The sequence below is a fragment of the Heptranchias perlo genome, chromosome 5 (genome assembly GCF_035084215.1).
Source record: "Heptranchias perlo isolate sHepPer1 chromosome 5, sHepPer1.hap1, whole genome shotgun sequence".
Lineage (NCBI taxonomy): Eukaryota > Metazoa > Chordata > Chondrichthyes > Hexanchiformes > Hexanchidae > Heptranchias > Heptranchias perlo.
The window spans coordinates 59,355,980-59,382,582 of record NC_090329.1 but is presented as its reverse complement, the minus strand read 5'-3'; the positions used below and the strand labels follow the sequence as shown (position 1 = coordinate 59,382,582).

Below are 26,603 nucleotides of genomic sequence, written 5' to 3'. Positions count from 1 at the left end.
CCCCCCGCCCGCTCTGCGCTCCCCGCCTCCATCCCCCCCACCACCCTCAAAACAGGCAGGCAAGGATTGGAGCTTCTGGCTGACATGGATAAGCAAGTGCTGGAGATGAGCCCAAAATGGCACTTGGGTCTGGATCAGCAGACAGCCAGATGCAGAGCTGACTCCCACGTCCCTCTGCTGCAACATAACCTTTAACCCTGTATTATAAGAATATGTCTGCAGTTTCCCAAACCTAAATACATAACACTGGATTTATCCATAATAAACAATATCTGCCACACACAGGCTCCTATCCCCATGTTATCCAAATCATCTTGTACCCTACTTAATTGATCTAAATTCCCATTTCCTGTTCACATTTTAGTGTCATCTGCAAACTTGTGAACGGTTCTGCTAATGTCCTCACACAATTCATTTATTAAGATGGTGAACAGCAACTGTCCCAACATGGAGTCCCAAATCATGACCTGGTTCCGTGCAGATCTATTTCCATAGATGACATCCCAGTGCCTGTGAGATTGCAACCAATTTCCTATCCAGCCTAATGTCTGGCCACTAATCCCACACAATAAAATCTTTCGCAAAAGCCTTTGCAGCACTTTATCAGAGACGTTCTGGAAATCAAGGTACAGTATATATCATCCACTCAATTGGTCACTTCTTCAGAAAACTATAACAGGTTAGTGAAGTGAGACCTTGGTTCCTAAAGCCATGCTGGGATTCGCTCATAACTGCTGACCTCTCCAGCTGATCATACATCCCATGCCTTAAAGCACTTTCCTACATCTGGTATCAATTGGATATTGCTTAATTGATTTAGAGGTAAAGAGAGGAATTTCCCATTTTTTTCCTAAATTGTCCACAGTTTTTTTTTCCTCTGTTCTTTTGCCTCCCCCAGGAGATTGCAAGGCTAGGGAGATGCGGCTCGATAGTGTGTGAGGCTGCACCATGTGCAGACGAGGTAAGCTCGATGGACCAGATGATCTTTTCCCATCCTTTTTCATATGTTCATATTTATTCTTTCAGTTTGATTGCAGAAGAGCTGTGCATGGTTTTATTTTGGTTGTTGGGGCGGGGTGGGGGGTGGAGAAGGATGGAGACAGGGGGATGAGTTGAATAAGAAGTGGAACCAGTGTGTATGAGTCTGATGGTCTTTTCTTGCCTTGAGTACATAACAAATCAGATAAAAATAGTAGAATAATTTACATAGCTGTACAGGAAGATAATACAAAGATTCAGAATTTAGGGTTTGAGACAGGTCTGAGGAGATTAAAAATAGTGTCCCTGATTTTGGCTATTTGTCATTGTGTTCCAAAATGGCTAATGAAGAGGGTGGTAAATATGGAACAGACCGTTCTTCTTCCATGTTACTGGGAACCTCAGGTCAGAGGCCTCTGAAAACTAGCAAATAATTCTTTCATCATATCACCACCATTAATTTGTGCTGAGGGTAATCCATGGACTTCTCACTAGGAAAGAGACATCTTCTAATCCTTTGAATCAGAATCCAGCCTTTCACAAAAGATCCAACAGATACAAAAACATAGTACTTTTTTATTTGTAAGTGACGTATCGGTGCTGAAGGTGGATATCGGAACCCAAATGAGTGCTTCCCAGAGATTCCTGAGGCTGAGCAGACTAGGTTTGTATTCCCTTGAGTATAGAAGATTAGGTGGTGATCTAATTGAGGTGTTTAAGATGATTAAAGGATTTGATAGGGTAGTGGAAATCTGGAACTCTCTTCCCCCAAAAAGCTGTTGAGGCTAGGTCAGTTGAAAATTTCAAAACTGAGATTGATAGATGTTTGTTAGCCTCGAGGGGCTGAATAGCCTACTCCTATTCCAAGAAGTATTCCTATGTTGCTATAAACCTATGAAATGCAAAGGCCCAGACAGCCGCAGAACTAAGTATTTGAATGGTGTACTTTCTGGGCACTTGGGCTGGATTAGTGCTTAAATACACGCTGAAGTGATAGAGGGCAAGGAATCAAGACACCATCTGTGCTTGCCATGTTAATACTGATCCTTTGGACACAAATAAACCTGTTAATGGTGTCAAAGGTGAAGAGGAGGCATGTCTGAGTCCAATAACTATTATAGAATCACTCAGCTCTGAGATGGGTTGAATCAGTTAGAGTCTCAGAAGATGAATTTGAGCAAGTGGGGCTGGACACTTGCTGAACCTGGCAGGGATGCCCTGGTACCTCGTCACATTTTTATGTGCGAGTCCTGTGTTCAGTACCAAAGCCAGATCGTTGCCTTTGGACTCCTTGCATGTTAATGAAGCACTGTTAAAACCTGAACTTCAATGACTTAAGAGAATGGAACCAAATCTCCAAAAGGACTTTTTCACTGTATGGTATGAGCAGAGAAAAGAAACTGCCATGGGGGTAGGCCTAATTAAAACAGTAGCACCGCACAGATGGTTGTGCGGAGGTTATTGTAACACAATGGGGCAGAAATCTCTTAAGTGTTTAACTTTTAAAACACATTTTTGAGCTTGGAAAGTCAAAAATGTGTTTTAAAAGTTACATTTAAAAGAATACTTGGGATTTCTGCACAAAAACGCAAACTTAATATGGCCATTCCTGATTAAACCTGAATAAAAACATCACCTTGAAGTAAAATTTGAAGATGTGATTTGAAGCTGTAAAACTGGAATTTTAGCTAGAATATAACCTTAGGTATAACATGCTGAAGAGTTATGGTGGGAGGGGGGGGTGCTATTTGGATGAGGATAGTAGCAGAAAATTGCTCGCAGTTTCTTTGGCTTTTCAGTAGTGATTGACATTTTTAAAAGCAGTTTTGATAGAAGGCTGGATAACAGGTAAGTTGAATGGTACCGATCATATGACATTTAATGAATGACACATGAGATAAAGTAACTCTTGTCTATTTTAGACAAATTAACCACATTCCAGCCACATTTTAAACAAACTATAGTAAACTATGAATCACTGTTTAGAACACAACCACCTTCACAGACAATAAACATGCAAAGTGGAAAGTAATTTTCAGCTCTCGTTATTTATCTGTGCATGAGAAAAAACTACAATCTTACTTCATTGTCAATATTTTTATTGTACACTAGTCGATCTCCCGTGGTGTAGCGCACGGTAAATCTGAGCATGTGGTGATTCTCTTACCTTTCTCTGATGTCTTTGTGTTGCTGTGTTTCTCTCTTTGTCTCTCATCTTCTGCTTCTTCTCTCTTCTCTTCTACTTCTCTCTCCTCAAGTCTTCTTTTTGCTCGTCTCTCTGTCCTCTTCACCTTCTCTCACTCTTCTAAATTTTATTCTTTTCCTTCCAGTGAGATGTATATTGTGATGTGACGGGGAAAGGTGCCACCAATGACTGCAGGGTGCATTTGTGGTGGGGATCTCTGGGTAAAAAAGGCCCTCAGTGGCTATCTTCCCATCCTTCATGCTCCCCCCACCCTCTTGCTCCCATCACAACATCTGCCCCTTCAACCTCCCATTATCCCTTCCCCTTTCCACCATCTGCTCAGTCCCATCACTACTCCAGCCTCTTCCCTGCTCAACCACTGCATTCTCCCATCACCCTTGCTCTGCTGTCACCTCACCTTTAACCCTCCATCCACTCCCCCAAACTCCCACTGTATCCCCCTAAGGCCACAAAACCCCTCACTGTAACCAGTTTCCCTTTTCTCCTCACTCTCCTATCCTCTCTCCCTATCTGCCTTGCTCAAAGAGTGCTATCTAATTTACTTTTTTAAAATAAATCAAATTAGAATGAGGAAAGAAACTGCCCCTTCTCTCTATTTGTATCTTTCTTTGTCTCTGTCTTTCTCAACCAACCCCATTTTTCTTTCCCATCCCTTCTCTCACAAAACCTCTTTCTCTCAATGCCCCTCTCATTCCCTTTCAACCTCCTTTCTCTGATCCTTACCTCAACCCCTCCTTTCTCAACTCCCTTCTCTCTTTCAATACTCCTACTCTCTCTGAACCCTCATTTTCTGTCTCTCTCAACTCCTTCGCTCTCTTTTTCTCAACCTGCCCTCTCTCAATCCCCCCTTTCTCAAACCCTTTTCTCCCTCAAACTACATTCTTAAGCCCTTTTTCTGTGACACTCCCTCTCTCTCAACCCCCTCAATGTCCCACTCTCACCCAAACCCTCCTCCCTCTCAACCCTGTGCTCTATCTCTGCCCCTCTCTCAACCTCCATGCTTTCTTTCAACCCCTCTCTCTCTAGTCCACTCCCCCTTTTGGCCTCCTCACTTCTGCTTTAAAACTTCCACAGATTTTTTTCAAAAAAATCAAATTAGAATGAAAGAAAGAAAGTAGAAAGAACTTCCATTTATAAAGCGCCTCTCTCAATCTTAGAACGTCCCAAAACACTTCACAGCCAAGGAAGTACTTTTGAAGTGTAGTCGCTGCTGTAATGTAGAGAAACGCAGCAGCCAATTTGTGCACAGCAAGGTCCCACAACAGCAATTAGATACAGGACCAAATAATGTGTTTTAGTGAGGTTGGTTGAGGGAAAAATATTGGCCAGGACACCAACTGCAGAACTCATCTGCTCTCCTTCGATTAGTGCTTTTATGTTGGTTTAACATCTCATCTGAAAGACAGCATCTCCAATAGTCCAACACTCCCTCAACACTGCACTGAAGTGTTCAGCCTAGATTATGTCCTCAAATCTCTGGAGTGGAGTTTGATCCGGTGACCTTCTGATTCAGAGGCAAGAGTGCGACCAGTGGGCCAAGACGGACATCCTGAATGAGGAAATAAACAGCCTATTCACCTTTTTCTCTGTCTCCCCCTTTCCTTTGTTTGATATGCTTTAGAAACTAGTGCCTCTGTCTCATAGATGTGCATGATTAGCATTGGCATGTTCTAGCTATCAATAAAACATAGGTGGAGGGAATTAGTTGGCTTCGCGATTCAACTTTTTTTAAAAATTGAACATTAGCATGAACAAAAACAGCCTCTCAGGTCCTCACTCTTACCCACTGTCTCTCAGCTTAATATATTTTCTGAAGTTTATAGAACACAAAACAAAAGTTACAACAGATGTATAATTTTCAGTAGTTTTACTCTTCCACACTGACACAGCCTCTTTAAAAAAATTCTCAATTGAGCTTTTGAAATTTGTCCTCTTGTTTTTCAAAATTTCTTAAAGAAAAACCACCAGCAGAAAGCGCTAGAAGCTTAAGAAAGCTGTTGCATCAGTACAGCTGACTGGACGACACTGATGTAACCTGGGGATCAGACTGCACAATCCCAATTCAGCTCAAACAGTTACAGGTCTGGGCTAAAGTGTCAACTCTAAGCCCAGGCTTTTGGGAAAGGCTGAAACCTTCAAGTAAAAACTTTAATAATGAAATCAAATGATACAAAAGATATTTCAATGGATAGATTGAATCATGTTAATGTGAAACATGCAATTTTTTTCAATTTTTGTTTTGTTTAAACTTTTATTTTGGACAATTTCAGTTACTGAGAAAAAATGGTAAATGAAAAAAAAATTCAGAAAGCAATTTGGAAAATATGTGGGAGCCCGGAGGCTAGACTGTACAATCAACATGATAAGTTCACATGGGTAAAACCCATAATAAATGTGGACACAGGAATTTATATTGAGTAAAAGCTGACACAAAAACATGATAAGAAGTGAAGTGGTGCAGACAGAAATTGTGTGCAGACGTATGATTTTTATTAAGATATAGGTAGATACCATGACTGGGTATATATCCAAAAGACACTTGCTGTAAAACAGACCTAACAGAATACAGTGATCTAAACCGGGGCCATACTTTGTTTAAGAATTATAAGAACATAAGAAATAGGAGCAGGAGTAGGCTATACAGCCCCTCGAGCCTGCTCTGCCATTCAATAAGGTCATGGCTGATCTTCAACCTCAACGCCATTTTCCAATCCCCATATCCTTTAATTCCCCTAAAGTCCAAAAATTCCTTTATCTCAGCCTTGAATGTACTCAACGACTCAGCATCCACAGCCCTCTGGGGTAGAGAATTCCAAAGATTCACAAACCTCTGGGTGAAGAAATTCCTCCTCATCTCAGTCTTAAACTCCTTATCCTGTGACTTTGCCCCCTAGTTCTAGACACTCCAGCCAGGGAATACAACCTCTCAGCATCTACCCTGTCAGGCCCCCTCATAATCTTATATGTTTCAATGAGATCACCTCTCATTCTTCTCAACTCCAGAGTATAGGCCCATTCTACTCAATCTCTCCTCATAGGACAACCCTCTCATCCCAGGAATCAATCTAGTGAACCTTTGTTGCACCACCTCTAAGGCAAGTATATCCTTCCTTAGATAAGCAGGCCAAAACGGTACACAGTACTCCAGGTGAGGCCTCACCAAAGCCCTGTACAATTGTAATAAGACTAAATTACACTTGTACTCCAACCCCCTTGAAATAAAGGCCAACATGCCATTTGCCTTCCTAATTGCTTTCTGTACCTGCATGTTAACTTTGTGTTTCTTGTACGAGGATACCCAAAACTCTCTGAACACCAACATTTAATAGTTTCTCACCATTTAAAAAATGTTCTGCTTTTCTATTCTTCCTACCAAAGTGAATAACCTCACATTTCCCCACATTATACTCCATCTGCCACCTTCTTGCCCACTCACTTAACCTGTCTATATCCCTTTGCAAACTCTTTGTATCCTCCTCACAGTTTACTTTCCCACCTAGCTTTGTATCGTCAGCAAATTTGGATACATTACATGTGGTCCCTTCATCAAAGTCATTAATATAGATTGTAAATAGCTGAGGCCCAAGCTCCGATCCTTGCGGTACTCCACTGGTTACAGCCTGCCAACCTGAAAATGAGTCATGTATCCCTACTCTCTGTTTTCTGTCCATTAAACAATCCTCCATCTATGCTAATATATTACCCCCAACCCCATGAGCCCCTATCTTGCGTAACAACCTTTTATGTGGCACCTTATCGAATGCCTTTTGAAAATCTAAATATACTACATCCACTGGTTCCCCTTTATCTACCCTGCTAGTTACATCCTCAAAAAACTCTAATAAATTTGTCAAACATTGGGTGCTTGGAAAGCCAAAATTATATTTCAAAAGTTACATTAAAATGTTACTCAGGATTCCTGCTCAAAGTTGTGGATTAATTATTCAGCCATTCCTGAAAAAAAATCACGAGGTAAACTTTAAAGCTATGATTGCAAAGAGTTGAGAACATAGCACATTCTAGAAACTCTACAATTTACCATTACTAGTTTGATGTTTCCATCCAATTCAATGGGATGGGCTATAAAAGCAAAATTAGGTATGGACTAAACATGTTTAAAATTAATAGTACTCAAAAAAGTCAATGAGCATTTATTTCAAAGTCCGGTACAGAAAAATGGGGAGGCAGTATGTGTGCATTGAATGGATTGTGATTAGCGTTAGCAACCTAATGCACATCACATTCAAAATGGTGACTGAACGACAAAGATGTCTGCACCTTTAATCACAAAACGCTTCAATATCCAGCAAGTAATTCATCAACATTTCATAAAATATATTTAACCGTACCATGATTATAGTTAAATAAAAGATTCAGCAATATGATTCAGTCACATAACCCAACCAAAAGATCAGGCAGACAGACTAGGCACTGCCAGTCAAACATGTACACGTTCACAGATCTGTTACCTTTTGATCTTATCTACCCATTATACATTTTAAGTTAATTTTTCCCTATCAAAATATATTTTTTTACAAACATGTTTCATGTACAAAAGGGGATAACAGGATTTATGCATGTAACAACACAGCCCAAAAAAGGGAAAATGATGGAAGGAATTTTAATCTACGGTATTAAAGATGCATTTTCTCTCAAGATACCATTCATGCAGCTTAGTTCTGTGTACACACCAGAATTATTGCTTACAACAGAAACACAATGCATATGATGCAGCAGATGGAACACATAACTACAGAAATTGAACTAAACATTATTGGAATAAAGCATTGTCTTAGTCCATCCCTTTCCCCGCTCAAATCTGAGGACAAAGCTAATGACATTGGCCTTTGGGTCCCTTGGTTATACAGCCGTGATGCACACAGCTGGCAGTTATTCAGAGCTGCTTAACCTCATCGCCTCCAACATCTCCTTGCTATAGCCAAGGCCAACAGCTGATTTCCAAACAGCTGCGTGACAATATGCACCTGACCCCTGATCTCAGTGGCTTTCCTCAGAAAATCAAAGGGCAAAACAGAGTCTGTTGCCGTGGTAATAGATCTGTAGTGCACTGCACAGATGTCACACAAATAATGGTGGAGGCCAGAAGAATGACAGAAATTACACCACCAGAGGGAGCTTTAGTACAATTTACCATTAACCATTCTGTCTGATAGGCCATAAGTATTTGCAAGGCAGCTGATGTTTTGTTCAATAAAAAAATATACATTTTCAATTCAAGTAATTCTTCATAAATTTTCAAATTCAGTATGTAAACAACCAACTGCTATAATATAAAATAATTCATAATGACTCAACATAGCCTTTAAAACAATTAGTTACAATTACTTATTTGTGCAATTGTTTCTCAGTAATTTTGTCAGAATAATATTACATTTGAACCTACTTATTTACTACAGATTGCAACAAAACAGCTATATCACCCCATAACAACATTTCAAATATGTGATCTTTATGTAAGAACATGCTTGTTATTGATACATGACCCTACTGTCCTCTCGTCTCCACTACCTTGGTCCACACCCTCCAGCTTTTAGCTTAAATACAATCTAACATATTTGTTCAGTATTCACATTCTACTGTAATGTTGCAAATTGCATTCAAGACTTCAGAACAAGAATCAGGTGTGTCCTACAAAGTCTTAAATAGACCGATTTTACTGTAGAGCTGTCAATTCAGCACCATAGCATACAATTCCGCGAAGATTAGTGGCAGGTCAGAAGATTGGACAGAATATAAAAAACAGCAAGGAATGACCAAAAGAATAATAAGGAGGGAGAAATTAGAGTACGGAAGAAAGCTAGCTCGAAATATAAAAACAGATAGTGAGAGTTTCTACAGGTATTTAAAAAGGAAAAGAGTAAGTAAAGTGAGCGTTGGTCCTCTAGAGAGTGAGTCTGGGGAATTAATAATGGAGAATAAAGAAATGGTGGATGAATTGAACAGATATTTTGTGTCCATCCTCACTGTAGAGGATATAAATAACATGCCAGAAATAATTGTGAATCAAGAGATGAAAGGGAGGGAGGAACTTAAAACATTTGCAATCACCAGGGAAAGGGTTCTGAAAAAAATATTAGAACTAAAAGCTGACAAGTCCCCAGGTCCTGATGGACTTCATCCTAGGGTCTTAAAAGAAGTGACTGCAGAGATAGTAGATGCATTGGTATTAATTTTCTAAAATTCCCTATATTCGGGAAGGGTCCCATCAGATTGGAAAATAGCAAATGTAACTCCTCTATTCAAGAAAGGAAAGAGACAGAAAGCAGGAAACTACAGGCCAGTTAGCTTAACATCTGCCATAGGGAAAATGCTAGAATCTATTATTAAGGAGGTTATAGTAGGGCACTTAGAAAATCTCAATGCAATCAGGCAGAGTCCACACGGCTTTGTGAAAGGGAAATCGTGTTTGACTAATTTATTAGAGTTCTTCGAGGAAGTAACAAGCAACGTGGATAAAGGGGATCCTGTGGATGTGGTGTACTTGGATTTCCAGAAGACATTTGACAAGGTGCCACATCAAAGGTTACTACACAAAATAAGAGCTCGTGGTATAGGGGTAACATATTAGCATGGATAAAGGATTGGTTAGCTAACAGGAAACAGAGAGTAGGCATAAATGGGTCATTTTCAGGTTGGCAAGATGTAACGAGTGGAGTGCCACAGGGATCAGTGCTTGGGCCTCAACTGTTTACAATCTATATCAATGACTTGGATAAAGGGACTGAACGTATGGTTGCTAAATTTGCTGATGACACAAAGGTAGGTAGGAAAGTAAGTTGTGAAGAGGACATAAGGAGACTGCAAAGGGATATAGATAGGTTAAGTGAGTGGGCAAAATTTTGGCAGATAGAGTAAAATGAAGGAATAGAAAAGCAGTATATTATTTAAATGGAGAGAGATTGCAGAACTCTGAGGTACAGAGGGATCTGGGTGTCCTAGTACATGAATCTCAAAAAGTTAGTATGCAGGTACAGCAAGTGATTAGGAAGGCAAATGGAATGTTGTCATTTATTGCAAGGGAATGGAATATAAAAGTAGAGATGTTTTGCTACAGTTGTACAGGGCATTGGTGAGAACACATCTAGAATACTGCAGTTTTGGTCTCCTTATTTAAGAAAGGACATAATTGCTTTAGCGGCGGTGCAGAGAAGGTTCACTCGACGGATTCCTGGGATGAGGGGGTTATCTTATGAGGAAAGGTTGGACAATTTGGGTATGTATACACTGGAGTTTAGAAGAATGAGAGGTGATCTTATTGAAACATATAAAATCCTGAGGGGACTAGAAGGGGTAGATGCTGAGAGGATGTTTCCCCTTGTGGGAGAGACTAGAACTAGGGGACACAGTTTGAAAATAAGGGGTCTCCCATTTAAGACAGAGTTGAAGAGAATTTTTTTCTCTCAGAGGGTTGTGAGTCTGTGGAACTCCCTTCCCAGAGAACGGTGGAGACAGGGTCATTGAATATTTTTTAAGGCTGAGTTAGATAGATTCCTGACTAACAAGGGGCAAGGGAGTCAAAGGTTATAGTAGGTAGACGGGGAAGTAGGGTTGAGGTCGCAATCAGATCAGCCATGATCTTATCAAATGCCAGTGCAGGCTCGAGGGGCCAAATGGCCTAATCCTGCTCTTAATTCGTATGTTTGTATGTACCACAATAGCTTCAGTACCCGAATGTTCCACAAGTCTTTTTCTTTGCTGTGCTGAATAAGCAAAGTTTTATATCATCTAAGTTCTGAATTTCCCAGGGTTCACTCACATATCACCAGTGCTACTAAGTGGATTACATGGAAAAGCTTAACATCACATGGAATAATCATACAGGCACACAGGATAACAAAAGTACAACTGTTCTCATTTTAGCTACAAAGGTCCTGAACATTCTTCAGTCACTACTGGAACCTTCTAATACATATTCTAACATATCCTCTCACTAAGGAGAGTAATTCAAATGGGTTTTATTCTAATTAATGACTTTCAGCTTTCAAAATATGAACTTCTTGACACAGGATTTTCTACAAATCTCTGAAGGAGCCATAAAGAATTAGAGTAATGTATGATGCCAAAAAATCAGTAATGATGGATAACCACCTGTACTGAGCCGTAGAACTGAGGAAAGGCAGGTCATTCTGCAGTTGAAGCATTCGATAGGGCTTCTAATCTCAATGCCCAAGTACAGTGAAGGTGGACTCCATTGCTTTCTTTCAGTCACAGTTTGAGTTGTTGTCCAAGGTACTACCTTAGTTCAATGATATTTTACAGCTTTCACTACAGCTTGAACAATAGCAGAGAACTCCCCACTAACACTGACATGAACTGAAGGAGGTGACTACCTAATACCTGTCATGTGTTTGAGCACCTTGTGAAGGGATCCTCTATCGGTCTCAGCATCCTGAATTAGTCTTAAATATTCTGAATCTAATTTCAACGCACAGTCTTTAACAATTCAAAATTCTACCTTTTCAACAAGTGTGAGGATTTCTTAAGACATAAAACTCTTGGACTAAATGATTTAAAAACATGCAATCTTATTAATTTTGCTTTGCTGCAAAAATTCTTACAGCAGCACTCAAAGGGGTGCGTACCATAACGTGCAGTTCACTGCAGCACATTTCATGCAGTGTCAGCTACAAATTACAGGCAGTGCTAACGCAGGATGTGCTGATACTCATACAAGACCTATAACAATGATGGTGACAGGCATAATACAGCTCCTAATCGAGACAGGCTTGTTTTCAAGCTACCTCACCTGCTTTCAACAGACATACTTGCTTTAATCGGTAGGAAGTGAAACCGGTAGATATTGGTTCTGTGCAGTCATTAATTTTATCACTTACTGATTACCCCAAAGTGCTTTTCAATTTTTTTTGTAAAGGAAATACGAGAAGTAAAGAGAAATCTAATTAAATAATAAATCCTAATAAAATAAGTGAAATCTAGAATTTGAAAGGTTGGTATCAATGCATGTCAAAGTCCACATACAGTATTATATGCTGTGTCACTGAACAAGCTTCCAAATCTAGTAAAAGCTGCCACATAACATTTTTTTTATTATTCTTTCTCGGGATCTGGACGTTGCTGGCCTGGCCGGCATTTATTGCCCATCCCTAGTTGCCAGTGTTTAATACAACTGAGTGGCTTGCTTGGCCACTTCAGAGGTCAGTTAAGAGTCAACCACTTTGGGGTGGGACTGAAGTCACATTTAGGCCAGACTGGGTAGGGATGACAGGTTTCCCTCCCTAAAGGCCATTCATTAACCAGTTGGCTTTTTACGACAATCTAAGATCTTCATGGTCACTTTTACTGATACCAGTTTCTTATTGTTTGAAACTGAATTCAAATTTTTAAACTGCCTTGGTGGGATTTGTACTAATGTTGTTAATCCAGACCTCTAGACAACCACTATGCTACCGTATCCGCTCCTGTTTTATTGGCTGCAGTCATAGCTCTGCAGGAACATATTCTTTGACTGTTTTCTGAGGATGAAGTGATTGGAGGGGGACGTCAGTTTGCAACATTTTATCTATTTTCAAACAAAATACATTTAAAAATGTAATTTTGTTCAATTCAGGTCAAACAATTTGACCTAACCAATTACAGCAGCAATTTCTGGCCAATAACCTTTACAATCCAAATATTAAACGTTCATTGTTCTCCGGTGTTACAGCTAAGAGAATACTTTGGAAATACTAGTTTAGATTATTTTGTATAATGTGAATTTTTAATACAAAGTTCTGCTCTACGGTGCTGCATCTGCTGCATTTTATTGATGTATGAGGAGCAATAGTTGACTTCAGTCTCATTCTCCCGTCTAAAAGAGGACAACATGGAAGCAGGAAGGCAGCAAGAAAGGAGATTTCAAAATCACTTTTTGGAAAGCTAGACCGTCTCAAACATTTTCTGCTCATGATTGCAAAATATTTTTTTTTAAATCGGGGTGAGAGCTAATTATGAATAAAACTTCAGTAACGGACACCAACATCTAGGATTACAAACCTGACCGACATGATATAATCAGAAGCGTGGCTGTTAATTTCAGCGCCACATTAATAATTCTATCCCTGTAACCAGATGACTTCAAGAGCATCGAAACCCTTTAAAGCTGCTTAAAAAGAAGCTCGTGGCATGTCTGGCTGCAAAACAGTTAAAGAAAATAATCTCCCGCTAAACATTTATGCACAGTACCTTCTGATAGGCCTCTTTGGATTTCAGAGCTGCAGCCATCTGCTCCTGTGTGTATGGGTAAATGGCCGAGCGGTACTGTGTGCCAATATCATTTCCTTGCCGCATACCTGCACATCAAACAAGAGAAGGCTGATACATTTACAGACCTCAAAATGTAGTGTAGGGTTACAATAAGTCTTTTGCAGTTCATAATAAATGCTTGGTGGACAGAAAGGATCGACAATGAATAAGGTGTGCCTGTTTTTGAGTGTATTTGATTAAAGCACTACTGCTAATTATGAAATATTAATGTAAAACATGGCCCTTAGTGCTTACCACCACAGAATGCAAATTTAGGATTTTTAGTTAGAGAAATGATTGACAACCTATAAGGAAATTCCTCTTTTAATAAAAAAAATGGAGGGGGGAAATGCTCATTATTTATCCATAACTAGTGACCTGCTAATAAAATTGTATTCTCAGTAATCGCACATTTCAATGCCGCACATATCCCATAATTTTTTTTGCAGGTTGTTAATTACGAAGAAAAAGAGCAATTCGCTTATCTTATTTTTCACTAAAAGAGGAATTTTGGCCTCTAACATGTCTTTTGAATCATTACACTGTCCTTTATGACACTACACAGACAACAATTTTCAAGCCAGTATTTTTTTTTTATGGTGCCAATTTTGAATCATTCCCACATTTTCCCAAGACTTTTCAGGGTTTCATTTCTCTTGAAGAATGCATATACACGTTAATGTTCAGTCAAAGCTATCGTTCGAGGAAACAGTTTAATGGCACTGGTACACAACAGGTGTCAGTTTGAAACTGGTAATTGCTCAGAGTGATGTGGCTCAGTTATACTACTGGCCCCGAGTCAGGCCCTGGCCAGGAAATATGGAGCTTGGCACATGTGTACTTGGATCCATGGGCAGATCGCTGTTCACTGGTGTCAAAATCCCAGTTAATCCTAATATTAGTGAATAGCTAACTGGGCAGTTGGCTCTTTACCAACATGAAACAGTTTACAAAGTTTTTAGGAAGTCCAACACGTTGTCTGAGAATTTTTCAAAGTTTGTTTTACACAGGTCACAGTCATGCTGCAGCCAGTGGAAACCTGAAATAACCTGAGAAGCCCGTTTGCCTTGCCAGAATTCAATCTGGCTGATTTCACCCTTCAGTTCAGCTACATCAGCAGAACCAAAACCACTTCACATCAACATAAACAGTGTAATGTAACTGGCCTGTTGGATTCAAAATATTCACTCCCCAAATACTCTCCTCTCCGGCATGGGTGATAACAACAGTCTGAGTTGTGGATTTCTCCCTGGCTTCTGTGTACAGCACTCAATGGACGATCAAACAAGATGAGGAGGGCATTGCAGACAATCGGGCTAATTTACATGCTATCATCAGATGTCGAATGTAAACACCAATACAATTGAAAGTTCAATGTTAAAGGATTATCTTTATTTAAATTATCTTCATTTACACTGTCAAAGTTTTTAATTGAAAAATGTCTACACATGTTTATAATTTGTATTATCCACAAATTTGTCCATACAAGGGGCAGAATTCTATACTGTGCCTCATCATACTTTGATGCACTGTGTGCTTCACTGTAAGTAAAGTGCAGCCAGTGTCTGCTTATTCGATACAACCAAAATGGTGTCCATTTCAGTACAAGATAACCTTTTCATTGAGAAGGACCAAGGCCCATAGCATAGATGGGTGCAGCATCAACATAGCGTAGGACACCACTAGGGGTGAAAAGAGGAGGACAGAACATTAATCAAATCAAGAAATACTGTTTAGATGACACCAAGCTTTGGTTTTAAGATCCTGAAGATTATACGAGGAATGAAAGCCTGAGAGAGTTGAAGAGTTCCACGATGCCGAGGTCCTGGGAAAGAATGAGTTAAAGTAGAAGATGGCAATTTTAACTCAGTGGAGATGTAGGAAGGAGAAGCTTGTAGGACAGTGTATTTGGAGCTCAGGAGGAGCAAACGGAAAGTTCAGAGAAGGATTGACCTTTGATAAAATAATAAGATACAAGAATAGCTGTGATAGACAGACAGAGATAGGTTGGATGTGAGAGACAGAGAGAGAAATCCAGCTGAAAACAGGCTATTTCTTGTTTTCAGGCCACTGATATTGAGATCTGTACCACCAGCATGTCACTGAATGCAATGTGCATATGAACCAAAGCCTGAGAGGACTGAATTCCTTCCTCCAAAAGGAAGTAATCACAAAGTAATAATCATAATATGCATGAAAATTCCTATTTCCTTTTCACATATTCAACATGTTACCCCACCTCTATCTCAAAAGGAACACAACAAGCCTATTATTTCATTGAGTGAGAAACTTGCATGCAGTTTTGAAACAGATCAGTGTGGGAACAACAACAACTTGCATTTATATAGCGTCTTTAATGTAGTAAAACATCCCTAGGAACTTCAATGGAATGTTATCAAACAAAATTTTACACTGAGCCGCATAAGGAGATATTAGGACAGGTGACCAAAAGCTTGGTCAAAGAGGTAGGTTTTAAGCAGTGTTTAGGGAGGAAGAGAGGCTTAGGGAGGGAATTCCAGTGCTTGAGGCCTAGACAGCTGAAGGCACGACCACCAATTATGGGGCAATGGATATACAAGAGGCCAGAATTGGAGAAGTGCAAGGATCTTGGAGGATTGTAGGGCTGGAGGAGGTTAGAGATAGGGTGGGGTGAGGCCATGGAGGGATTTGAACACATGGCTACTACGAACAGAATTTATGACAGAAAGTTGAGTATATTCAAGACTGAGATTGATAGATTTTTGGATACTAAGGGAATCAAGGGATATGGGGATAGGGCGGGAAAGTGGAGTTGAGGTAGAAGATCAGCCATGATCTTAATTGAATGGTGGAGCAGGCTTGAAGGGCCATATGGCCTACTCCTGCTCCTATTTCTTATGTTCTTATCTTGCGCCCATTTTCGCCGCAAGTTGAATCCCCCCCACCCCCGTATGTAAAACCCTTTCTCTAGTTTTCTGTGGAGACAATTTTGAATTGGTACGGAATGTTGAGATCGGAATTAAAAGAAGCCACTTAGCCTCAGCTAGATATCGAGGTGATAAATCAGTATCCATGGATTCATGTCTGGAAGCATGTACTAGTACGTGGTTTCTAACATGCCCATTTTTGAAAGCAATCACGCATTCACATCAATCTTGGCAAGGAAAAAAAATCAAAGTGTTTCAGTCATTGAGGCTCAACATTGAAGTTTATAAAATACATGAACAGAACACGCAGTTCTCACTTGACCTAGCTTTGAGAAAGAACAGTTTGATGAAAGCAAGTGAATGATGAAGGTGAACTATAATAACGTGTTTACAAAGTTATTGAGGTGACATTCAGAGACGCATGGGTGTACAAACAGACATAAAGACAAAGGATGGCAGGAAGGATTAATGATATATTATATTTAAAACTCACTGGCAGTGCCATTGCCAGTTTAGCTCTCACTGGTAAAATGGTGATAGCAAACAAATATTGCTTGTACATCAGCTGTTCCTTCACAGCTCGTCAGGCAGCTGCACACAGTTAAAGGTGATGATGTAGTTTTAGAAATAAAAATGACAAAACATAGAGTAAGATCAGAATTTATGACAGAAAGTCTCATCCAGAACACCTTTGCATTGTCACACCACACAGCAGTCTTTGCTGCCAACACTTATTAGTGATCTGGGGTCCGCGAACAGTTACTGCAGATTTTATGCTGCACTTAATAAAGAACATAACAGCACCTCACCTCTAACTCTCTACAATTTGCATACACATAGAATAACACATACCAATCTATATTTTAGCAATAATTCTTTGATGCTGACTAAAACAAACAAGGCAGCCCTTGGTGTAAATTTTTTTTGTCCATAAAGACCTGTTGTTTGTTTTAGTTAGCATCAAAGGACTAAAAAAATACACAAAATGTACCAAGTAATATTACTCACTAAAACTGTGAATACGGACAGTATAAATGATAGTTTGGGATACAATGCAAAGATGGAAGCAATCTCAAGTTGGGTTTGAGCAAGTGATGAAACCAGGAATGGTGAACTCAAAATAGGTATCCCAGTTAGCAAGGACTTTCTTGGGGGTGGGGGAGGGCTGGTTTGTGCAGAGACTGAATACTGTTTTCTTTTGCCTCTGACATCAAATCCAACCCAGACCGATGAAATGAAACTCTCTTCTTCCTGTTACATTAAGTTATTTGGGCTGTCTCACCTCAGTTCCTAGTAGGAACTGTGCTTCCTGAAGACAGCACAAAACAGTCTATAATTGACAATAAATTGACAATCTTACTCAGAAGACCACAAGGACAGCAGGTGCAACAAGTGGGAAGATTCACACTAATGCAGCAAGGGCAAACTATTGCATCACATTAGGAGGAACTTAATTCTACATCTTTCATGCTCTGTAACTAACCTATGAGTTCTTAATACTGACACTGAGTGGCAATAGTTTGAGAAAAGTGCTCTATTCAGCAAACATTCTTCAATTTGACAAGTACAAAAATTCATTTAAAAAATGTTTAAATGAAAAGGTACGCTTGCAGGTCAAATAATGACACAACATCCTAGCATAAAAATTCACGTAAGCTTTGCTAGGCTCTGGATTGCCATTTATTATTGACTATCAAAGCTCCCATTGCTGTTCTACTTGGTTTCAGCTAACTCCTATCTAATTACACTAAGTAGTTTTCAAGCCAACTGGTCTGGACCAATTGCAATCCAGAGAGTATCCAAGTGGGCAGGTGAACCTCAGCACTTTTTCCCTATCGGGGTCGATTTGTAAACTGTAACGATAAGCGTACAGGTGTCCATTTGCAGACTCAGCCCACCACAATTGAAAACATCAGTCCTCCCCCAACCCAAAAATAAATTAACACTATCAGGTTGATATGGAAACTTCCTGGTCTGAACCTCAAGAATGTATGATGTGCAGATTTAAAACTATTACCCGCAGATAAATGATTCCTAGCCTGGTGCTGTGCCGAGGTGATACACGAGGACTAGTTTGTGGTGAAGTATGAAGAAACTAAAAGGCCCAGGAGTGACCAAACTTTTCCATGACATAATTGGATGATATAACCAAAATGCTTCTTAGGTGGGCAAAGCTGAGATAAGCAGTCATATTTAACCTAGATTGCAAGTATTAAAGCTGCATAGTGTTTATTCCAGTGAGTATTTAGTGGCACTAAAATGAATCAAACACATTTGAAGAAAATGGCTGGAAGAGGTCCAGACAGGGCACCCAGGTTCTCTGATGCCACATTGGAGGCCCTGGTCAGGCAGTGGACAGGAGGAGGGAGCTCCTGTTCCTCCCAGAGGGCAGAAAGCCCTCCAGTTAATAACTCCGTTGTCAGTGGGAAGAGGTTGATGAGCAGCTCTCAGGACATGCCTGTAATACTGAAAGTAGTTCAATAACCTCACCAAAGTTGTCAAGGTAAGAATACTGCTCTCTTAGTCTCTGTTCACACCTCCAGCCTCACTACTCACAATACTCCCCTCCCCAGCTTCCCTTCACTCTCCTACAATCACTGCACCACATTTTACAACACCTCCTTCTCCTCACGTCAGTCACCACGATTGCAACACTCCCTTCCCCATACCTCACAGCTTATACACTGCATACCAACTATTGGACCATGTCAGGCACATTCTCCAAACACCTCACAAAGATGTCACTAACTCCGCTCTTTCTTGCAAAAGGTCGTGCCCAACCTGTGCCAGGAGGCTGCCACTGGAGGGGGCCGAGCTGCCCGCACTTCCTTTCCCCTTTAGAAGAAAACAGGCTGGCCATCATGGACATGTGGAGAGTTATGGCCACATTGCAGCCATGGTGCCCGGTGGTGAAGGGAGTGAATGTTTAGGGTGGTGGATGGCGTGACAATCAAGCAGGCTGCTTTGTCCTGGATGGTGTCAAGCTTTTTGAGTGTTGTTGGAACTGCACTCATCCAAGCAAGTGGAGAGTATTCCATCACACTCCTGACTTGTGCCTTGTAGATGGTGAAAAGGCTTTGGGGAGTCAGGAGGTGAGTCACTCGCCGCAGAATACCGTGACGGCCACAGGCAGTGCCGTTCATGCCCTGGTTTGGGGCTCGAGTTATGGCTACAGCAGGTGATAATAGCTCGGTGACAGCCTCCTTTGTGATGTGAAGGCACCTGAGACATTGCTCTTCAGTGAAGTTCAGGTTAGAGAAGTGCTCCCTGAAGACCCATCGTGGATATGACCTTCTGCACAGTGTCCCCCTCCTGCCAGCTGCTCCTGCTCTCTCCTGTCTTCTTGGCTGCTCCCCCTCGTCCTCCAGCCCCAAAGGCAGCCCGATCAGTCCACCCATGACTGCAGTGAAACTATTTTGAAAGCAGCCAAAAGCAGTGCAGTAGCAGTAAACATTTGTCATTAGAAGTCAGAATGAAGTTGTAGAAGTCAGAAAATAGGCCACAAAAAGTCCAGAAGTTAACCAGCAACATAACATGACAAACCAGAATTAACCTTTATGTAGTGGATGAACCCTTTGAATAGAGCTGTTGAAGGAACCTTCCTTAGCGCCACGAGTTGCTGAGCAAGTTTATCTCTTGGCAAGTCAAGCACTGGGGCAGCCCAATATCAGGAAAGGGTCCTACAGCAAATATAAGACCCTTATTTAAATATTTTAATTACCGTTTTACATATTTCTGGCTCGCTCCCTGGACCGAGGGAGGAGCACGATCCAATTTGCCAGGCGGCGAACTACCAGCTCGAGACGGGCGTGCACTGCCCACTATACCAGACACTTCAGCACCCATTTTATGCCTATAAAACAGACGCTGTCCCAACGAATTTCTAGGCCTCTTTAATAGTTAGGAGAGGGCATAAGGTTGCTGAGGGGAGATGTTTATCAGTTTAAAAATAATTCTATGAATAACAAAATGGTTTATGGACTGATACATTTCCTTGATTCTACCTTTTAACATTTCAGTTTTGCAATATCACTTTTGCAATTTAATATAATAGAAAATCTGAGCATCATTTGAAAACTGTAAAGGAAATCCAATACTCAGCAGATTAATCCCCTCAGCATCAGCCCTCGCCAACACTTACACACCCATCATTTATTTTGTGTTATCAACCCACTGGGGTCACAAGAAGTTTATGATATAGGAACCACTAGTAAAAGTGAAGGTTATTTGGACTTGATTAATGACTTTTATAGACAGACAAAAGCAAGAACTGACTCTCGTTATGGAAAAAAAAGTCCATTCCTTCCATAATGCTCATCACCACACACTTTAGTGTAGTTGGGAAGGTGAAATAAGCTGTGTTGCAGACTCCTACGTGAATGATGTCTATATTTCCTGTTCAGTCGAGGAGATACTATCTCTTCAAAGCAATGCTAACGCCTCTGAGTTGAGCAGTCACAATATTTTTTTCTGGTTCCATTGCCTCAATTTTTAAAAAAAATCTCTGCCTGTCCATTTTTTTTCCTTTCACGTTGTTTGGGCCACATGTGGTTTCAAGGTTCATTTGAAACATGTTACTGAAACACTAATTACCACAGCAGTAATTAGGAATATAATGAGGAGCTGGTCTATTCATTACTGTACCTTGTGTTGGGTCATGGCTCTCCCAGAAGACCTTGAGCAGTTTTTCAAAGCAGATTTTGTCTGGATGGTACACAACACGCACTACTTCTGCATGGCCAGTCATCCCTATAGAAAGACAACACAATACTAATTCAGGAGACTGCTGATAAGCCTATAGCCGCTGCTTGTTATTTTTACTGCAATCTCAAATTAAAGACAGCAGCACAGTAAAAGTGTAATTTTTTGCACACCATAATGCTCTCGTAAAATAGCAATTTGTTACTTTGTTTAAATCAAAGCAGTTTGTAATGTTTTAAATAAGTTCATGAAATGAAATATTTTATGGACTGAGGTAAACATGTTGTAAATTGTCCCCATAAGAAATTCAGCAAAGCAGTTCACAGCAGTTGTAGTGAAATGAAAATAGTTTCTTTTTTATGTTATAATTTTGTCTAGAATTAGATAGAAAAAAGGTTGAGAATATTGTACCCGACCAAAATGTCTCATCAATAATATACAGTATGCTGTAGAACTGTTCACGTTTAGTACTGGTATATGGGAGGTTTGCCAACAAGATAATCCATTGTTTACTCAGTATCTATTTCTCATAGAAAACACTCCCATTCTCAGTGGATTAACACAATTAGGCACTAAGAGACAGAGCTAGTTACCTTTTGAAAGGGAAATGGATGAGAACAGAACCAAATAAAGACATTAAAATAAAAGCAAAATACAGCGGATGCTGGAAATCTGAAATAAAAACAGAAAATGTTGGAAATACTCAGCAGGTCAGGCAGCATCTGATGAAGGGTCATCGATCTGAAACTTTAACTGTTTCTCTCTCCACAGATGCTACCGGACCTGCTGAATATTTCCAGCATTTTCTGTTTTTATTAAAGAGATTAAAAGGTGGCCATTTAGGCATTTCAGTGGTAGTTTTAGTTGATAGGGTCTCAGAGGCATAAACGGTAGTTTTCTCTTTATTCAGCAATAAAAGCTAAACACATGTTTTGAAAGCTTAAAAATCCCTGTTAAGACCCAACTCTTAAAAATATTCAAAACTATGCATTCATTTACAAGAGAGGTTAAGGGTTCAGATCAAGATTAAAATGCATTTTCCAAACAGTGGCAAGTCAGTTTATAAATCAGGCCTGTGGTGGTTACTGGATATACAACAGTTCCATCCTGTTTGCATTGACCACTCAATTCTCTCCCTTTGCCTTTATCTTGGACCTTAAATGTGAACCAGTTCATGGATGAGCATCACATTATACCCCAATACCTATACTATGGTGCAAAGTGGGTAAGGAGGCAGGTGCAAAGTAGGTGATATTGATTCAGGATGTTGGAAACTGTTACAGAATTCTAAAATTACAAATGGAATTTTGTAACAGTTTCCAACATCCTGAATCAATATCACCTAAATCCAAGCCAACTACAAACTGGTTATCAGGAGGTGGGAGATTTTACTAACAGCTAATGTTCCAATAAGTGCTTTACACCTTTTACATGATTTGTTTTAATTTGGAACAAATTTGAAGTCAGAGCTACAGTGCAAATGGAACTTTCCATTCACATTAACTCAATTCTTGCTAAAGGTGCCATTTGGCAGTATTCCTACCACAGTTCCCATTCCTGGGAAGACACCAGATTGAATCTTTACTGCAGCTGTGAAGAGTGGACGTGGGCTGCAGCTTGTGACTTTACAAAGGCAGCATGCAGTGAAATAAAGAAATGCAGGGAGGAGTACCATCATGGCTATTACCCTGTAATAAAATTACTTAAGTTTAACACAGTTTACAACTATGTTCCAGAGTTTTTTTTAATCTGTAACAAGGCACATGTTTAAGGAGAGCAGATTTAGAGTGTGGCTAGTCTGCAAAAACTAATTGATAGAGAAAAACTGTTTCTTTTTTGTTGATGGATAATCCTCCTCACACCATCTACTTTGATTAGGAATATACAGCCTACAGACCTCGTCATCCATACCATCAATGTTGTCCCTTGGCTGCATTCTCCCCCGCATTAGGCAGTTTTGAGAAAAGTGGCAAGGGATTCACAGGTGACCAGTGATCCCTCTCTCTGCCCTAAATGATTTCAGTGGAAGCTTGACTATCAATATAACAGAAGATTATGAAAAACTAAGAAGATTAGTCATTGACTCAAAGAGTGACGATGACTAAAAGCATGATACACCAATGCACAATAATGAAGAAACTTAGTCCCCCTTATTTCCTGTCAGGCCACAAACTTATCCTCACCCACAACAGTGTAAACTCCAATTTACCGTACATTTCATGTAGTAGCTCAGCAGCAATTAGAGTCGGATCTCTGTTCTGTACAGTCTTGCATTGAAGCAGAAAGGTTTGCAGTCCATGTACACAATATACATTTAACAACTAGATTATTGTACTTTTCTCCACCTCTACCAATATTCTTGTGTTACTAGTCACCAAAGCAGCTCAGTTTAACCTGACTGTTCACTGACTACACAAACTGTCAGTATAAATGTTGTACTTCTAACTTTACTTACTAATCTTCTAAACTTTGCAATGGTCAATATAAAACATTGGGTTGTCCAGTATCTACAATGCTGTAGCATTGCACTCTGTCAGAAACTCGAATTCCCATTTATACCAAACCAGTATCAATTCTGTTTGTACATATTTTATATATATCCATCTATTATATATGTGTTATTCCAGTTGCAACTTTGGCTTATAATTGCTTCTCATTACAGCTTCTTAGTCTGCATTGTCAGAATTTCACTGGCAAAGAGGTTGGCTGAATACTTTCAATGTTCTTGAATACAGAGTTACGGAAGTAGTGAAGGGGTAACAAGGACTGATAATGCGGAGAGACTTTTTCTGACTTCAGGTTAAGGGGGTGGAGGAGGTCACCGAAAGCACTGCTCTATCAACTGCTCCTGGGCCTGTCTAGCTACAATGTGTTCTGAAGACCCTCTTTCTTGTGGCTCTCCCTCTCCATCATCCAATTCTTGCCTCTTCTTGTTGCTGTGCCTCCGACTCCAATGTCCCCACAACGTTCCTGCTGAAGAGCCTATTTTGCTCTGCTGTATCTTTTGCACCCTCAGGTACTCCCCAGCACTTTTCCCACCATCCACTAGTTCCTGTCTTCACGTTCCCACCTTAAAGCATTTAAATGTAAATTTATTACTTCTTAAGGTTAATGGATGGAAAATCACAGGCAGGGAGCGCACAGTTTACTGCTTTGCACTCCTGACATGTGCCAGGAGGACAGCAGCAGAAAATGTACTGCACTATTAGTGAGTTTATCTGCATAAATAGTTTTTAATAAACATAAATTTCCATGAACAAACAAAAACTGCATCTTAAAATGCTCAAGAGTTCCTTATTTATGCAATTTCCAAGTTTTCCTTTATAGATAAAAAATCCTTAAGTCTCAAAACTGTTCAGAAGAGACAGATTTTTAAACTGAATTTTCAACAGCAATAAACAGCAATCCATGCTCTATTAACAATCAACAACGGTGCTTCTGTTCACATGTGCTCCTCTATACAGATGTTGCCCGTTGTTAACAAATTTAAATAAACGCCAGCATAACTGGAAATAAAAGGTTTGACAATTCAATGTCCAGCGTATTTCAAAGTCTTTTGGAAAAAGCAAAGAAATTCATAAATCTTCACAGGATGAGGAGATACGCCCTCAAATCATATCGACACACAGGTTACATGCTGGGAAATTCTGTAAACTCCACTTGCTCAGAATGGGCAGATATGATTAAAAGCTCTTTTAATTGTTGTGAAGTGAAAATATCCAGTCCTTGACACACTATGAGACCCTGAAGTAAAAAGTTTAACATAGGTATCAAAATATACAAAAGACAATTCAGTGGATCAATGTAATCATGTTATTGTGAAATTGTTTAAAATCTTATTTTGGACAACAGAAATTTCAGTTACTGAGAAAGAAATGACAGATGAAGTTTTTTAAAAATACATTATGGGGGTGAAGTTATTTCTCCTGCTTTTTCATTGTAACTTCAATGGGAGAGCCACAGAAACCCCAGAAAAATAGGGTTAATGGCATTTCTGCCATTTATCCAGGGGTTTCTGTGGTTCTTCTGCCGAAGTTACAGTGGACATGTGGGAAAACCCCCGCAGAAATTCACCCCCTTTGAGTGACTTAATCGTTTCAGCAACAAACTGTGATGGTGAAGGTTGACATTGGAAAATTCAATGGTAAATTTGGGTATAGGAAATTACAATGGGAAAATTTAACACAAAAATGTGACCAAAAAAACTTGACAATACAAACTACAGTTTGTGGAAAAGAAATACGTAGAAACATAAGAAATTCACGGGGGTTTCTAGATCGTCCACCGTAACTTTAGTGGAGAGACGATTTAAACAGCTGGGGTTTTGGCAAATCTTCCACTAATGATCGGGAGAACCTCGAGATTTTTAAAAAGGTAAATATAGAAATATTTTTGGGTCAGAGGTGGCTGATGGCAGGGAAAGGAAGTGCCAGGGTGTGCAGGCTGTATTTTCTGGCAGCAGGTATGGGGAATATGCAGTCTTCGGTAGCTACGCTTGTATTCCATTGACCTTTCACATCATTCATCCTGCTTGCCTCCTATAGCTTTGCTGTGATTGCATCTGTTACCTTTTTGGGTAGAATGCATTGCTGGTTGGGATTATTGCAGGTGCATGCTTTAAAAGGTTTCAGTTCACAAACTAATATATTGTATCTGGATTTAGATCCCACAGAAAGGAACTGGATCATGTAAAATATTTGAAGTCCCTACATCTACTTGTATTTTCATATTTAAAATATCTAACTCCTCCAAGAGAATTAATTTGGCTTGAAAGACAGAATTACAGTAGACTCTCAAATGCTGCAAAATGCAGTAATAAAGTGTCATAATTCAAACTTTTCTGGGAGAGTGGTTGGCCCCTCATGCCTTTAATTCTAACACCCTCTGTCATTTTTAAATTCACCATTAATGCAAACAGCACTTCCGTGTATTTTAGGTTTTCTCCCCAGCAATAAAAGTGATGGGATGTTGGGTACTGAAAGTGCAGCTCAAGTTATGACAGGCCTATGTCCCATTGGGCTTTTGGTCTAACTCTTCGTCTTGCAGTGTCATAAGGCCCATATTTAGGGTTGTTCTTAAGCTTTCGTTTTTTGGGACAATGTCAGCTTTTTTGAAGATATTGGCTAGCTTTTACTAGTTTTCTAGATTGGCATGTATGATATCGAAATTACTGCTAATGAAAGTAGTTCTGAGTGACATGAGACCTCACAGAATTTGGGATTATAACTTTAACGAATATTGGGTTTGTGATATGGGACCTTACAGAACACCAGATTATTTTGGATGGTGAGTTGTAAAGAAATTCACAGGCTTCCCTAAAATGTAACAAAATACTATCAGACTTATCACAAAACCATATGTAACAAACCACCTAAATCATCCATTCTTTGGCACCATATTTTATCAAGCTTCGCTTAAGTAAAGGTCAATAAAATTAAACTAGATCCTCCAGTTTCTGGTTAAGGCTGAAAGTATCAAATTTATATTTAAAAGACTGCAGAATAACATTAATTTTAGCCCTGTATATGGAGTAATAGCCAGCATCTCTT

General features: G+C 39.8%; 1 protein-coding gene across 4 annotated transcripts in view; it reads right to left on the bottom strand.

Moving 5' to 3' along the window:
- The window catches only part of msraa (methionine sulfoxide reductase Aa), a 321,830-nt gene that overhangs the window by 53,501 nt on the left and 241,726 nt on the right, over window positions 1-26,603 (bottom strand). For 3 of the 4 annotated variants that reach the window (XM_067984453.1, XM_067984454.1, XM_067984456.1), the window contains 2 exons: window positions 20,998-21,102; window positions 13,388-13,494 (listed from right to left, as the gene is read on the bottom strand). In XM_067984453.1, coding sequence (XP_067840554.1) covers window positions 13,388-13,494; window positions 20,998-21,102 — 212 coding nt within the window. Of the gene's footprint in view, window positions 1-4,404; window positions 4,734-13,387; window positions 13,495-20,997; window positions 21,103-26,603 lie in introns of those variants that run through there. The other variant, XM_067984455.1, reaches the window with a different exon arrangement.